Source organism: Vigna unguiculata, chromosome 8, assembly GCF_037176805.1.
Source record: "Vigna unguiculata cultivar grain cowpea cultivar isolate G323 ecotype 2 chromosome 8, ASM3717680v1, whole genome shotgun sequence".
NCBI lineage: Eukaryota > Viridiplantae > Streptophyta > Magnoliopsida > Fabales > Fabaceae > Vigna > Vigna unguiculata.
In genome coordinates, this window is record NC_140799.1 from 41,892,733 (window position 1) to 41,908,542 (window position 15,810).

Sequence of the window (15,810 nt, forward strand, 5' to 3'; positions counted from 1 at the left end):
CCTCATTCAGCAACACACTCAAGTTGCTCTCAAATTAACTATCAAAAATGGGAACAAAAGTTTAAGCAAAAACGAAGTGAAGTGAGGGAGCACTTTGACATGATGGTGAAATATAGTTTTGAAAAAAAAAATGTTAAGTGCTAGTGTAAAATAGAATCAAATAGAAGTGCTACTAATATAAATATTCATCAAACTTTCCACTTTTTACAAATGCAATTTAACTTTGGCAGCTTGGAAGTTAGAGAATCCAAATCCAAATATAAGCTATTAGACAATAAAAGTCGATGAATTACTTCTTGTATCCTATCATTTTCTTCTTATATCTTATCGCTTCTCATTTATATTTTATCACTTCTCATATCGCTTTCAAAATTTATTTTCTAGTAAACAATTCCAGAATTTTTTCTTTTGAAATTCAATCATCTCTCTGTCTACGGAAAACATTTTCCAGAAACTTTTGATAAATAAGAAGTAAAATTTGATGAGTTGTATAAAACTTTAGCCAAATATACAATGGTTTAACTAAATTCATATCTTATATTGCTAAATTTTTGTAAAATGGTTGAATTGTTTTTGTCAAAAATGTCATTTTCTTAAAATAGGCCAAAATATCATCAACGTTGTACAATAAATTAGAAACTAATACAAGAGATGTTGTATTATAATAACATCACTTAGAATTCTAATGACAATTACTAATATTCACTATATAATGATAACTCAAAATTCTAGTGGATATAGTATCATTCCTTTTGTAATTATTGGAAATGTTTATTAGATCGGTATTCAAATAGATTGAATTGATATTTATTTGTTATTGAATTAAACTTGATCCAATCCAAATCTTCACCAATATATAGGTTGGGTGGTTGATATATAAGTAATATGAAACTATTTTTATATTTGTGTTATAGATTCTATTTATATATTTTGAATTATTTTTGACATATTTGTTACTACGTACTTAACTTATTGAATTATTTAAAGTCTTGAACTAATTTTTGTAAATTAAAATTTTGATAAATAAAATTTTTAAAAAATTCAACTTAATCTATCCAATGAAATCCCTTGAACATAATTTTCTCAACAAGCATTACATAGGAGTTTATTTTCTTCAATAAAGTCGTTTGGCCAAACCAAATCAAATCGTTTTCATGAATCCTCCCAATAGATACTTTAAAAATGAGTTTAAAAAACATGCTCTGATCTGAAGTCTTTATGAATGAGCTTAATGAGAGTGACTCATAAATTGCTTAATAGATCTCGACCAAAAACATTGACCACCAATTTCCATAATCTTTTCTACTATTATGAAGAAAATTGATTGAAAGTCATGCATGAAGTTCAAGTGATTTATAAGGTTTCATAGAAAAAGAAAATTATGTGGAAGAGCAGTTACCATAAAGAAAATTATGTTCAAGTGATTTACATTGGCTTGAATTTAAAATATAAATTTCATTAATTTAATATATTAGATAGTAGATGCTTTGGTTGTGATTATGATGGTATAAAAAGTAAAAGTAACTTTCTAAACCTCACTTTTATTTATGGATAGCTTTGTCCATCTTAAAGTATTTTATTTCTTTTGATAAATTATTATTATTATTTTTCATTTTTTGTGTTTTTTATTTTTGTATATATCAGCGTGGCTTGAAAAGGTTTGTGTTCAAAATAAAAACAAGTTGAAGTTGAGAGCGATGTGCATGTGTTTATGAATGAAGAACAGCGTAGGGCAGCATTCTCAAAAGTTGAATTGATTTTTGTGGAAAAATAGGTCTCTGTCTCTGTTTAAAAACAATGGCTATGATTTTGTTGGTTCTCGGAAGACTTTGACTCACACAGGTCAAGTAAACAATTGCTTGGTGTTTTCTTTGCCAACGAAAAGGACCGTGTCAAATTAGTAGGGTAAGTTCAGAAACACAACGTTTGAATCTTCAATATAAGTATAAATGCTGTTCGGTGAAAGAAACTACTCCATCCCTTCTTCATTCTGTCACACCCCTAGTCAATTTCTACCTTCCACATCTCAATCATGATTTCACAAAAATGATGTAATATTATTCTGAAAATTGTAAGCAATCATGGGTGGAAGTTCTTGTTAGCTAAAAATAATACAATTTAAAATTTAAAAGTATATAAGTGGGTGTAAATTTTGTTCTACAAACCGATTTTAGGAGGTTGAATTGAGTTTAAATTTCACTACATAACATAGTATCAGATTTATGAGTTAGAACATGTTCTAACAAGATTTGTCATTTATTCGGTCTATTATATCATTCCCACTATTAGAAAGTTTGTTATTTGTTTGGGCATGTTATTTCAGTCGCTATTGGACCGTTATCCTGTTATCGAACCACTTATTAGTGTTTAGTTTTATGTACAAAATATATATATCTCAGGATGAAGAAAGTGTTGAAATTTCCACATTAACTATAGATAAAGCGATTTAAGAGTATATAAATCAATGTAAATCTAATCTTACAAGTCGATTTTCTGAAATTGAGTTAGACATTAAATATCCTCATGAAAATCATCGTCTTACTACTGATAGTTAAGAAAATTCGCGGATAAAACCGTTGTTAGTTTAAAATTTATACAAAACTTTTCTTTCTTTACGTTGAAGATAAAGTTCATGATGATTACACTGAACATTTTTTTCAAAGAATCAAGGATTGATGTTGAGATATTTCAAGGTACAACACTTGTTCGAGACGCATTAGATTATTTGTTTTATTTCGATTAAAGTATACTTTATTATTTTTTATTATTTGAGTGCTCATTTTATTCAACTTGCTTTTTATCTATGTACCATTTTGAAATCAATTCGCCCTCAATTCAAAACAACTATTAACTTGTATTATGTTAGAATTAAATATGAAAATAAGTTGAATTATGTTAAAAGGGAAAATCGTGTTCAGTCTCCTATATATGTTAAAAAATTTTACCAAAATCATAATAATGCCATAAGCTAAATTAACTATTAAAGAAATTTTGAGAAAAACTAAAAAAATAATTAAACTGTATTTATTTCGTATATTATAATGTTACCTATAAAAGAATATGAGATTGAACAGATTCCATTGGATTCAAATTGAATGTCTAAACTCTAAACAATATTCATTCTGGGAAGAAAGAAACACTGTTAAAGTTAAATCGTAAACAACATGGGCCTTTAACAAAATAGTTTCCTTTTGAAATTACACATTGGAACACAACACAGATAACAGAACATACAACAACCTTTGTCCAAAAAACAGAGCACACAACATAGTCTGACAGAACCATGCAGAGGAGGGCATGTATCATTGCTACAAGCAAAAATATGTGCAGCCAGAAGCACCAAAAACTTGGAAACCTATGACAAACTATTATGTTAGTTAAAGTCATTAATTCAAAAAAAAGGACCAACTCTGAGATTAACTGTTTAATTAACAACAGTGACCAGCGAATTCTGATTCGAAAAATAGAAACTTTCCACAGCTCGCAGCTCCAAGTTATTGGAAGAGAACGTTGCTTTCATCCTCTTAATAAAATCGTCACATTTTTTGTTCAACTCTTCGTTGTCATCCACTGCAACCTCGTCTTCTTCAATGATGGCAACGGCATTTTCCTCCTCTTGCATTTCTGATGACGACGATGATACCACATTTTCTTGTTCTACAATGAACAAAACCTTTTCTTCTTCTTCTGGGGATTCAGTTTCCTCACCTGCAATTGGTGCTGCAACTGCAATGTCTGATTCATTCGAGTTTGAGAGAATACTTTTCTCTGTGTGATCAACTGCTTCAACTGCTTCAACTGCTTCAACCACTGCAGGGTGTTCTGTACTGTGATGAGTGGTTGGTGGTGAAGAGGAAGAAACCAGAGCAGAGTTCATGGCTATTAATGCAAGAAGGCCATTGCAGAGAAGGAACATGTAGCTTTTTTCAACCATGTAGGTAAAGAACTGCATGAGGAATGGGTTCGCGAATTGAAGGAACAGAGGAAGTGAAGAGAAGAAAACACAGAACAGAGAAAAACAGAGCAGAAACTGGATTGAAGTCTTCATTTTCTTGGTTGAGTTGTGGGATAGTGAGTGATTATGATGAACTTTTGAGTTCGGATGATTCAAATGATCCATGCCCTTGTGTTCTGATATTGACTTGATCACAAATGGTGGGATAGTAAGTGTTGTGTATGGTGAATATATATATACACACATGAATATCCTTAGAGTGCTTAAGAAGTTACATAGAAGAAACTTATGTGAGAATCTTCCTTATAATTTACATCTTATATATTTTATTAACCTCTATCTTTTTTTATTGCTTTTCTATCACTTTTGTCCTACTTTTCTATCTTCTTTCCGTAACCACTAAAAATATTATTTTAATAGTAAAAAACAATATTTTTTATATGTTATTTATCAATATCAGTCTCAAAGTTGTTTTCTAAAATGTCACACCCACTACTAATTATTCTGAATTTTTGTGAAATTAATTTTTATATAATAAGGTAGAATTTGTAAAAGGACCCAAAGTCAGTCAACTATTATTTTTAATCGTATCTGACATAAATTAATCAAATAAATGTGAAATGTGACACGTTGCGTCCGATGCACCTTATCACCTTATCATACAAATTTTATATAATAAAAATAGAAACTTCTGATTGATGTTGACATTCAAAGGTTTTAATCTCAAATTTGTTTTTTCAAATCAAAGAAAGAGCGACAATTACGTAACGCGTTTCCGGGGAGAGAGATTGTTTTTCGCAGCAATCAGAAATTAGATTCAGTAACTTTGTTTGCGATATGAATTTGAATCTTAAATTGTTTTATAGTATATTAATAATAAGATACTTGTTAATATAGTTTAAGTATGCAAGTGTTTTGTTCATTTAATTTAGTTGGTGCATTCTGGATTTGCATATATGGTTTTATAATGTAGGTTGGAAAATTTCAACACTGATAAGCGTGTACATTTGGTGAGAAAATTCTATGCAACTACACATGTAATAATTAAACTTAAATGTTTTCAACTTCCCTCAAATTCTCCTTTACTGTCTTCAACATATCCTTTTCTGATGTTTTTTCCTGTAATTTACTTTACTCACCAAAGGCTGGGACTTTTTGTACCATCCCTTTCAAATAAATCATCATTGTTATATATGGATTAGTCCTCTAGAGATCTTGATAGAGGATGATCTAGAATAATTCTGAATAGTATAATATCGTAAAAGTTATAAAACCAATCAGTCAAACGTTAATTGATTGAAGTTACTTGAACGACTAAGTTACAATGTACGAGTCTGTACAACGATCGACCATGATCACTAAATCATGAAAATTTGAACGTCAACCGTTCAAGGTATATATATATATATATATATATATATATATATATATATATATATATATATATATATATATATATATCACTACGATGGGACGATCATTCAAAAAATTATAAAAATATATGTCAACGAACAATTAGTCACCTTAACGAAGTTATGCAATAGGTAACACCAAACATAACAAAGATAAATAGGTACTTTTTGTATATATCACACTAAATATTTCAGAAAATAATTTTAAATTTAGTGTTTCTTAAGCTTCTTCTTTTTTCTCTTTTTGAGATTTCTTCTCCCTTCTCTATGATGTTTCTTCTTTTTCTTCTCCTTCCTCTCTCTCAAGCTTCTTCTTTTCCTTCCTCACCAACTTTCTCACAGTGGTGGATTTGTGGTAGCAATGGAGTTGAAGAAGTACGCTGCCACTTGACATATAGGAAGAAAGAAAGGGTAAAACTATCATTTTATCATGTCCTATGGGGATACATGAAGGAAAAAATGGGGGTGTAGGAAGCAATTCTCTCTAATGTGTTGGGTTTGTTTAGGTTGAATTAGTGCATGCGAACTATATTTTATATCAAATGTTTTGATTAAATTCTTAAATATTTATGTAAATGGTTAACAATAAAAAATCAAATTTTAATCCAAAATTAAAAGGGAAAAACGAAAACCAGAAACACTCACAAAAAATGTACCGACACCAATCACCAAGCACTATTACTAGCACCACCATTCAATGCCTAAATTTATTTATACAAGGACAAAATTGGTATTTTAAAAATTATGGAGATGTGGATTGAAATTATAGAAGTGCAAGAAGAAAGGTCCAATTCCAATAATGGGATATAAGTTTGGGTGGTTAGGTGGGTCTGACTTATATACTTCCCTTATTCTTATTTTTATTTTAATTTACATACTTTTATAAGAACTTATATCTCTTAGTTCAGTATTTTTCTTTAAATTAAATTATCTGTAAAACCATTTTCATGTTTATAATATATTTTACTAATGGACACTACGATAAAATAATTAAATAACAATTAATTTTATAGAAAATTTATAATCAGTTAAGTATTGATTAATTTAAATAATAATTTATAAATTTAAAACTATTGATATCTAAAATAGTTTATATTGTGACTGTGAATTAGATTATAGATTATCATTGCTAGCAAGATTTTATTTATTAAGTAATTAATTAGTGTCTAAATTAATCTCTCATTAGATAATAATTTAGAAACATTAGTTTTTCTTAAAGTTATTAGTATAATAGTGTTTTATATTTAAAGTTTTTTATACTAGTGTAATAATTTTTGTGTAATTGCTAAAGTCGTTATTAAATAGTTGTTATCCAAACGACTTTATATATATATATATATATATATATATATATATATATATATATATATATATATATATATATCATAATTCATAACATGCGAAAGATAAATGCTACACATAATTATTATTTTTTTATTCTTGTGAACATTACAACAATAGTGTCTCAAAAATTGACTAAATAATAGTTATCATCTAAATATTGTACTGTATCTTTAGAACCATTCTTCGTGATAAATAATATGGTCATCAACTTCAAGTTAAACTCTTTTAAAAAAACAATAGTTATTATTTTAACAATGATTTTTTTTTACTTGATTATACAAATTAAGTTGATTTTATAAGTTAAATTAAATTAATTTAGTTAAATTTTTATTTTTATTTTTATTTTGTATCACTAAAATTATTTTACAGAATAATAGTATAGACAAATCTATTAATTTATAACTTCAAAAATAACTAAGTCGGTAAATAAGTTATCGATAATACATTAAAAGATACAAGATCATGAAGTTCACTTTTAACAAGAAAAAATAATGAAATATTATATTATTTGAAAAAAAATAATAATAAAGACAAGTAAAAAAATTATAATTGATTTGGTTGATGTAATTGAATAAAAAATTAAATTAATCGAGTAAATGATAAATTACTAAAATGTAATTATTAAAATTTAATAAAATACTAATGAATTAAATTTAAATTGTGACTAATTGTGAAGTAATTATTTCAAAAAATTGGAAGTTCAATATAAAAAATATTTTAATTTATTTAAATAATTAATTACAAGACGTACAATTTTTTTAACACTTCAATTTAAAAGAAAATTATGAATAATTGAAAATGCACATTAATTTCACATAAACCCTTTAAAACAAAAATGTAACTAATTCATGGCCCATAGATTCAAAAAAAAATTGTTGGTGGCCTCTAAAAACCACTTGAATATCATTAAAAAAACAAATCTGTGAAATTTGAAGTGCTTCTATCGAATTGTTTAAACAATGTTAATTGCAGACCAAAATTTACAAGTTAATTATTTTAAAAAATAAATCTCACAAAAGGAATTGCTACATATCATTCAAATCAATTCTATATAATTGTAAATAATTGCTACTTTATTGTAACTTTAAATTGTACACATATATGTATTTTATGTAATTATCAACTTTTTTATATTTAAATTTGTACCAAATAATTTATTATACTGAAAGGTAAAAAAAAAATTGTTAAAAATAATCAAGCTTTATGATTAATTCTAACTAAAAAACCATGTTTCATAAATATAATTATATATACTTTACCAATTAATGGAATGAACTTGTGTTTGCATTCTCAATTTTATATCAGTAGTCAAAGTGTAACACATTATTATGCTCTTACATAGGATTCAAATGTTTCTATCTTCTATGTTTTTAATCTGAGATAGTTTCTCTGACAGTGAATAAGCTAAATAATTGTAAATAATAAATAAGCTAAATCTATTCTATAACTGTTTAGTACGCCCTAATCTTAATATCAATATTTTTATTACTGTAATGTTAGTCTTAGTTACACCATCTCGATCATATTATCCCTTTAACACAAATCAACACCATTAACTCTTTTATGTCTCAATTCTAATGGATTGGAAGAGATACTATGATATGTGAATATGTGAATGTGGGTTAAATAATAGTTGTAAAATTATTTAAATTAGAAAAAAGTAAAAAAGAAAAGATCAGTGATTTTATACATGTGGCTTTCTTTAACACGTAAAAAGATCTTGATTTATGATGATGACCTTGAAACCTGTGCATAACACACCAATAGTTTGTGCACGAATTCTTGAAGAAGCACCCACTTTTTGCAGAAGTTCTTGCACAATACTATAGAATACTGTGTAAGGATTTTGGGTCTCGGGCTTTTACCCACTCCTTTAAGCAACAAAAAAGTCGTTAATTATTGCATGCTTTAAAAAAGATGGAGAGCTTTTTAACGAAAGAATAAAAAAATTAGTTGCTAATGTTTAATATTCTACAAATTGATCTTAGAAGGTTGAATAAATCATCCAATCAAATGAAAGTAATACGAAAAAATGCATAAAATTAAACGTTGGACTTTTGTTTTAAATTGTATAACCTGGCTTGCACGCTTCACTGACTAAATTAAAGAGGTTAAAGCGTAAATCTTGAAGATTTTGATTTAGTAAGTAACATTTAATGAAGTTCTTTTAAATAGTTTGTTAAAATTTATTTTTGTATTATTATATACATTGAATGTTACAATGGTGAAATACTAAAAGATTACATTCCGAAATTTTTATAAAACTTCAATTCAACAATTTTAAGATACCAAAGTCCTATATAGAATATCTTTTTTATCTCGTCCTAAATTCTCTATCCAAAAATATATTTTACGACAATATTTAAAAGTATGTAATAAAATAGATTAGCTTCACGTTCAAAGTTGGTGCCCTCATAAGATGTAATCTTCTACGCTCATGTCATACAAGGGCAAGGTACCATTGTATTATTTTTAATTTATTCAAGAAATCAACATCAAATTTAAACTTCTCTAACACTTCATAAAACATAAATTTATTCAAGAAATCAACATCAAATTCAAACTTGTCCAACACTTCATAAAACATTTAACAAAAATGCATAATACTAAAGGCATGCGTTAACAGAAGATACCAAATTTTATAACGCATGAACCTCACAAAACAACAAGACAAGGTAAAATAAAAACGCAGACAGAGTTCATAACTGAAATTTAAGCTGGCAACAAAAAAGTACAACAATACAACAACGAAACAGAAATGCATAATTCAAAGAACAGAAATAACTAGCAGCCATCCCTTCACTCCTCCTTCCTTCGCTTATGTTGCTGATTCAGATCATTGTCATTAATTTCCTCTAGGACATTATCATCAGAACCAGAAGGTGTTGAAACCTCGGTAGCATCATCCATACTTTCATCCTCATTCTCATTCTCATTTCCATCATCATTGTCATTTGACTCCTCAGGCTCTTCTTCTACAGGCTTCTTTCCCCATGATTCTATCAGGTTCATCATTTCTCTATTAACCTGTGTAATAAAAGGACAGAAAAGAAAACTGAGAGCAGACCAAAATAAAAATTTGGATCGGGTGAATTAACAATTACAGTCTTACAGAATACTCCAACCTAAGAAGCACAATCACAAAAATTCAAAAATAAAGTGACCTAGGGCACAAGCATTTCAAAGTAAATCAGAACAGAAAAAAGACAAAAATACATAAGGGTGGAATGATGCATAGTGTAAAACCAAATGGCATTTTGTAGTAATACCTGTGGATTCTCAAGAAAGTCAGCAATGTCAGTAGTACATAAAGGGAAGGGACATGTCTTAACATTCTTTTGTGCTCGCAAAGAGCGTCCACCTTGTGACCTTTCCCTCATTAAACTTTTACCAGCAAAAGCACCCTGCAAACAGGCCTTGCAGAAGTTGTGAGCACAAGGTGTAGTGATAGGGTACTGCATCACCTTCTTGCATATTCCACAAGAAAACCCTGAAAAAAAAAATAGGAAGCCATAAAAAACTGATAAGATTTTACAGGTTCGGTTGACTACAATTGGTGTCGATGCAGGCTAGAATATTTGAGCATGTCTGCACATTATACCTTTTAACACCTTCTGTCTCTCCGCAGCCAAGTCCACTTTCCGCTTCATTCTGACTGTTCCAGCCTCACTAGCTTTCTTGCTTTCTGGGGGAGGCTTCTTCCACGTCCAGCACTCCTTTTCCTCCTGGATTACATCAAAAGAACTGAGTGAGATCATTCGAAATAAAAAAAAAAAAAAAACAGCAACAAATAGGTGTAGAAGAAAAGCACAGCACTTACATCATAATCCCACGCTGGTGCGTTCTTCCTTTCAGTTATATCAATTGCACATTCTAACTCCCCGATCTCAGGCAGTGGGCGTGGACGGTCTCCAGTTTGTTCACTGTACATAAAAAAGGTCAGACACAGTAGTCCACACATTAGTCCATACACAAATCTAAAAAGAACAACCAAACCTTGCCCACGGCGCTGGCTCATTGTCACACCTCACAAACAAGTACCTACAAACCTTACAGCCCTGTCACATAAGAAAGCTTCTTCGTGAATATTGAAAGAAAATTCATAAGAAGAAAACAAAAAAAGTGTCAAACCCACTTTAAATGCGCTTCAATAAAATCAATGATTCAAATTACAAGCATCTTACTTGAATTCCATTCTTGCGCCAGCATTTCTCTATTCTATAGATCCCATCATAACGCACCCCTTTGCCGGGTGCATAGTTGGAACGTTTTTCCTTGCTTGACCTGACCAGATTAAGTTATAATTTCAGTACACAGTACACAACGATACGACTCAACCCTAAGCTAAGAAAATAAATTACTCTAATTTAATTTAACATTGACCACTAAAAAGAGACATGCAATTTGTGATACTAAAAAAGAGAACATGATAAGAAAATATATTATTACGGTTTTAATTGCAGTCAATAAAAGTGAAATTTTGACAAACATTAATGTTTTGACAGTCACATTTTTTCTAAAATAATTAATTAATTGATAACATGATAGAAATAAAAGATTATTACACTTAATTGATAATAACAATTATAAATAAAATAATAATAATAATAATATATGTAGTTGTGAAAATATTAAAATCCACCTACTAATATACTAGGTAATAAGGAAACATGTTACAATAAATGTGGTAAAAAGTGTGCTAAATAAACTGTTATAAGGTATAATTAAAAAGCTGACCTTACAACACGAACAGGATATCCCATTCGGCAGCTGACTCTCAAGGATTCATTCATGTTCTCAAATTTCTGGTCAAATGATTGAAGTTTGTTCGTGCGCTTGTTTCCACTCAGATCTCTTCCACCACTACCAGTGTAAAGGAACCACTCCCCATGATCTTCATCGTCCACGTAACCACCCGATAGAGCAACAGATTGGGCACCATAACTGCTCTGTCCAGCGATTCCAGCTACATGAGGAAAATGAGCACCCCATTGCCGACATTCCATCCTGTCATTCCACGTGTCACCAACCAAAACCCCGCGATTCTTTTCGGGATCATTTTCAGCTGGAATCGGTCCAAAGTGGTCGGGTGGGATCGTAACAAAAATCCTACCAGAACAAGCATTTGCTTTTCCAGTTTTCTTCGCCCGATCAGTGGTGAAGGCAGTATCTGGACGATCCTGATTGCGCAAAAAGTGCTGCACTGATGGTGGTGGCTCAGAAGACCCCTCAGACTTCGCTTGCTTCGCCAATCGAATAGCAATAGCCAACTGAACATTAATCTTCGGCTGACTAAATGACGTTCTAGATAGTGGACGTCGACAATTCGGACATTCGAATCTTCTGTGAGCCATACATTTCTCAAAGCATCTCAAGCAGAAATTATGCCCACAGGGTGTCTTAATCACCAAACACAAAAACACAAAAACAAATAATCACTCAATAAATCTAATCACACACATAAATTAACCAATAAAGAAACAGATCAACAGATTAAAAAAAAAAAAAAAAAAAAAAAAAAAAAAAAAGAGAAGAAGAAGAACAAACCGAGACAGGCCTCTCAGGCAGTTGCATGCAAATGGAGCAGTTAAAACTCCCGTTGAAAATAACGGGAGCATCAGTGTTGTCCTGGGCCAGATTCGAGGTGCCGGAGAGCAACTGCTGGCACCTCTGTGCCTTTTCTTTGTCGGAGAGAGATGTGTCTGTATGAATAGCTCGGACGTCGGTTACAATGCCGGTGGATGGAGCGGGTGGTGGGGGGTCGGAGGTGTCGACGTCGGTGCAGTCGGGGCAGTGCCATGCGGAGTCGGAATTGGAGACCGGCGGCGCATTGAGGCAAAGAAGGTGCCATGAACTGGTGCAGGTTTGGCAAACGAGGGTTTGGCAAAGAGGGGGTTTCTCGTTGCATCGCATGCAAACGCCGTCGGCGTTGCAAGAATACTCCGTCGTCTTCTTCTCTTCCATAGCAATGAACTCAACGACTGAGTAAATGAAGAATGAGGGTTTGCATCTCTGTGGTTGTTTCCTTTTATAGAGAGAAAAAATGGAAAACCCAAATTCTAATTGGGCGAGCGAGGGAATCACCCTTTTGAATATTTACCATTTTCTAATTTATAATTCTAAACCTAATTCTCTCCCTCCCTTCCTTTCGCCATTTCCCTCCTTTCCCTTTCCTCTTCCTTATCCACTGTTAATATTATCACTAATTATTCATTAATCGCTAATTCCTCTGCGCTCGCACCTTTTCGCGTTCCCTTTTCCTACAATCATCATCAACTGTAATAATGTTAATTACTGATTAATAGTAATCCACTCAAATTTATTCCTCTAACGTTATTATTGTTTTAAATGTTTAAATGCGTGTATATTTAACTAAACTAGTATTTTTGTCTTTTCGAAATTTAATTGTCTTTTCGAAATTTAATGCTCCCAACCGTTTAAAAGAAAATAATTGTTGATTATAAATATTTCACGGCAAATACAAATACAAATGTGAGATTGAGATTTTTTTTTTTCTTTTGTGATTTAGTGTCACATTAAAGCCTATTATTGGTATGATTCAATGTAATAACGTTTTTGCTAAATAATTTTTTTTTTTTTTTTGTAGTGCTGCGTATTCAATGATTTGCTTGAAATGCTTCGAGTATATAGAGAGGATATTTGATAGATTTTGGTCATGTACAATTTATAGGTGGGTTTAATTTGTAATAATATGATGAGATATTTATAAAATAATAATTGTTTTAATCACAGTTTCATGAGGCTGAATCCCTGTTAGATTACATGGAAACCAGTTAAGTTTTCTCAATTTCAAATATCAAAGCAAGGAAACTAAAAAAAATGAATTCTTCTCTTACAATAACAAAAGAAAAAAAAGGTTATATTGTTTGTTGAATTTTAACAATTGGACATATTTCACCTTTCTAAGTTGTATACTTTAAAGCTATTATTCATTCTAAATCTTTTAAATAATTTTTATTTTATTTTAGTTCAAATTGCTTAAAGTTAATAAAAGCATAAGGTAATATAAAAAAAGAAAGAAAATAAATAATATGTGAGTATATAAATAAAAAGGTGAGAAATTTTCAAAATAGTGTAATTTAACAAGTTAGAATATATATATATATATATATATATATATATATATATATATTATAATGCTAAATTTAAAAAATAATAAAAACAAAAATAAAGTAAATCTCATATATTTTGAATTGTCATCCATAACCAACATTTATAAATTAAGTCAGCATAAAATGGATTATTGGATATAGATCAATAAGTGTTTTTGATGGACATTTCTTTTTTGTTAAAATATACTATTATAACATTACAGTAAAAAGGCTACAATAGGTATAAAGTTAGCTTTTATTATATTTGGCAGGTTCTGGGGATAGGTTGGTGTTTTCAAGGCACCAACTTAATTTTGCATGTTTCTGCTTGTCTGGGTTAATGCGAAATTGACTGGCAGAAGGTGAGACGTATATGATTGATCTCTAATTTTTTTTAATTAAAAGTTTAAAATTAAATAAAAGATTAATATTTTTATGTTATGTTATTTGAACAATGCAAGTAATATTATTATTGACCCATATAATTTAAGTAAGCATAAAATGGATTATTGGATATAGATCAATAAGTGCTTTTTGATGGATATAATATTTTCTTTTTGTCAAAATATACTATTATAACATTAAAATAAAAGGCTAAAATAGGTATAGAGTTAGCTTTTATTATATTTAGCAGGTTTTGGAGATAAGTTGGTGTTTTCAAGACATCAACTTAATTTTTCCTGTTTCTGCTTGTCTGGATTAATGCGAAATTTACTGGGCAGAAGGTGAGACATAATTGATTGATCTCTAAATTTGTTTAATTAAAAGTTAAAAAATAATTAAAAGATTAATATTTTTATGTTATATTATTTGAACAATGCAAGTAATATTATTATAACATTGACCATATAATTTAAATTATAATATTAATTATGAGAGTTAACAAGTAAATGTAATTCTTATTTTATTTTATGTTATTATAAACATTAATTAATTAAAATCTTACAAATATATATATATATATATATATATATATATATATATATAATTTTTATAAATATAAAATCTAAAATAACAAAAGCTAAAATAAAGTTGATCTCAATCCATTTTTGAGATCTACATATTAGATCAAAATGAGTCAAGTTGATTTGAATTGTCATTTTTAACTAATTTCTAGATTTCACTAATGTGAGAGGTAATTATCAAATTGGTTGAGTTCAAATATATTATGATTAAGTAAGCATAAAATGGATTACTTGATAATCAATTTTTTGTCAACACACCCCATTATAACATGTAAAAACAGCTAAATTAGGTATAAAGTTTGTTTTATTATATTTAACAGGTTTATAGATAATTTAGTGATCAACTTGTTTTTGTTTGTTTTTGCTTATCCCGATTAAGCTGTGAAATTAACTAGTCAAAAGTGGGGACATAATTTATCAATCCTCTGGACTTTTTTTTAATTAAAAGTAAAAAAATAAAAAAACAAAATATTTATTTTTGTTACATTATATTATTTGAACAATGCAAATGTGTAATATTTCTATAACATTGACATATACAATTTAAATTATAATACTAATTACAAAAATATAATTTAACACGTAAATATAATCATTACTTTATTTTATGTTATTATAAAATTAATAAATCTTAAAAAAAATTATACATTCACACACACACACATATTATATATATATATATATATATATATATATATATATATATATATATATATATATATATATATATAACTTTTATAAATGTAAAATTTTAAATAACAAAAACAAAAATAAAGGTGATCCCAACAAACTTTTTTTTGGAATCCAAGAGATATATCAAATAAAATCAATCAAGTTGATTTAAATTGTCATCCATAACTAATGTGTACATATAAGGTAAGCATAAAATAGACTAATAGGTAATAATCACTAAGTGCATTTGATGTTGTTAGTTTTATTGTGTTGTCTTTGAAAATACACTGGTACTTTAAAAATAATTTTAATATATTTTAATATATGATATAAGTGTTCATCAGTTTATT

At 29.0% G+C, this 15,810-nt stretch overlaps 2 protein-coding genes across 2 annotated transcripts; both read right to left on the reverse strand.

The window, feature by feature from the left end:
* Nucleotides 1-3,171: 3,171 nt before the first annotated feature.
* On the reverse strand, nucleotides 3,172-4,173 carry LOC114193616 (uncharacterized). Its single transcript, XM_028083484.2, has one exon. The coding sequence runs from the start codon at nucleotides 4,118-4,120 to the stop codon at nucleotides 3,425-3,427; it is 696 nt and encodes a 231-aa protein (XP_027939285.1). The 5' UTR covers nucleotides 4,121-4,173; the 3' UTR covers nucleotides 3,172-3,424.
* A 5,056-nt stretch (nucleotides 4,174-9,229) lies between these two features.
* Nucleotides 9,230-12,859, reverse strand: LOC114194588 (E3 ubiquitin-protein ligase ORTHRUS 1-like). The gene is made up of 8 exons (XM_028084919.2): nucleotides 12,259-12,859; nucleotides 11,449-12,110; nucleotides 10,896-10,995; nucleotides 10,708-10,769; nucleotides 10,532-10,634; nucleotides 10,313-10,436; nucleotides 9,981-10,201; nucleotides 9,230-9,738 (listed from the first exon to the last, which is right to left on the reverse strand). The coding sequence occupies exons 1-8, from the start codon at nucleotides 12,673-12,675 to the stop codon at nucleotides 9,511-9,513; spliced, it is 1,917 nt and encodes a 638-aa protein (XP_027940720.1). The 5' UTR covers nucleotides 12,676-12,859; the 3' UTR covers nucleotides 9,230-9,510.
* Between the last annotated feature and the right edge of the window lie 2,951 nt (nucleotides 12,860-15,810).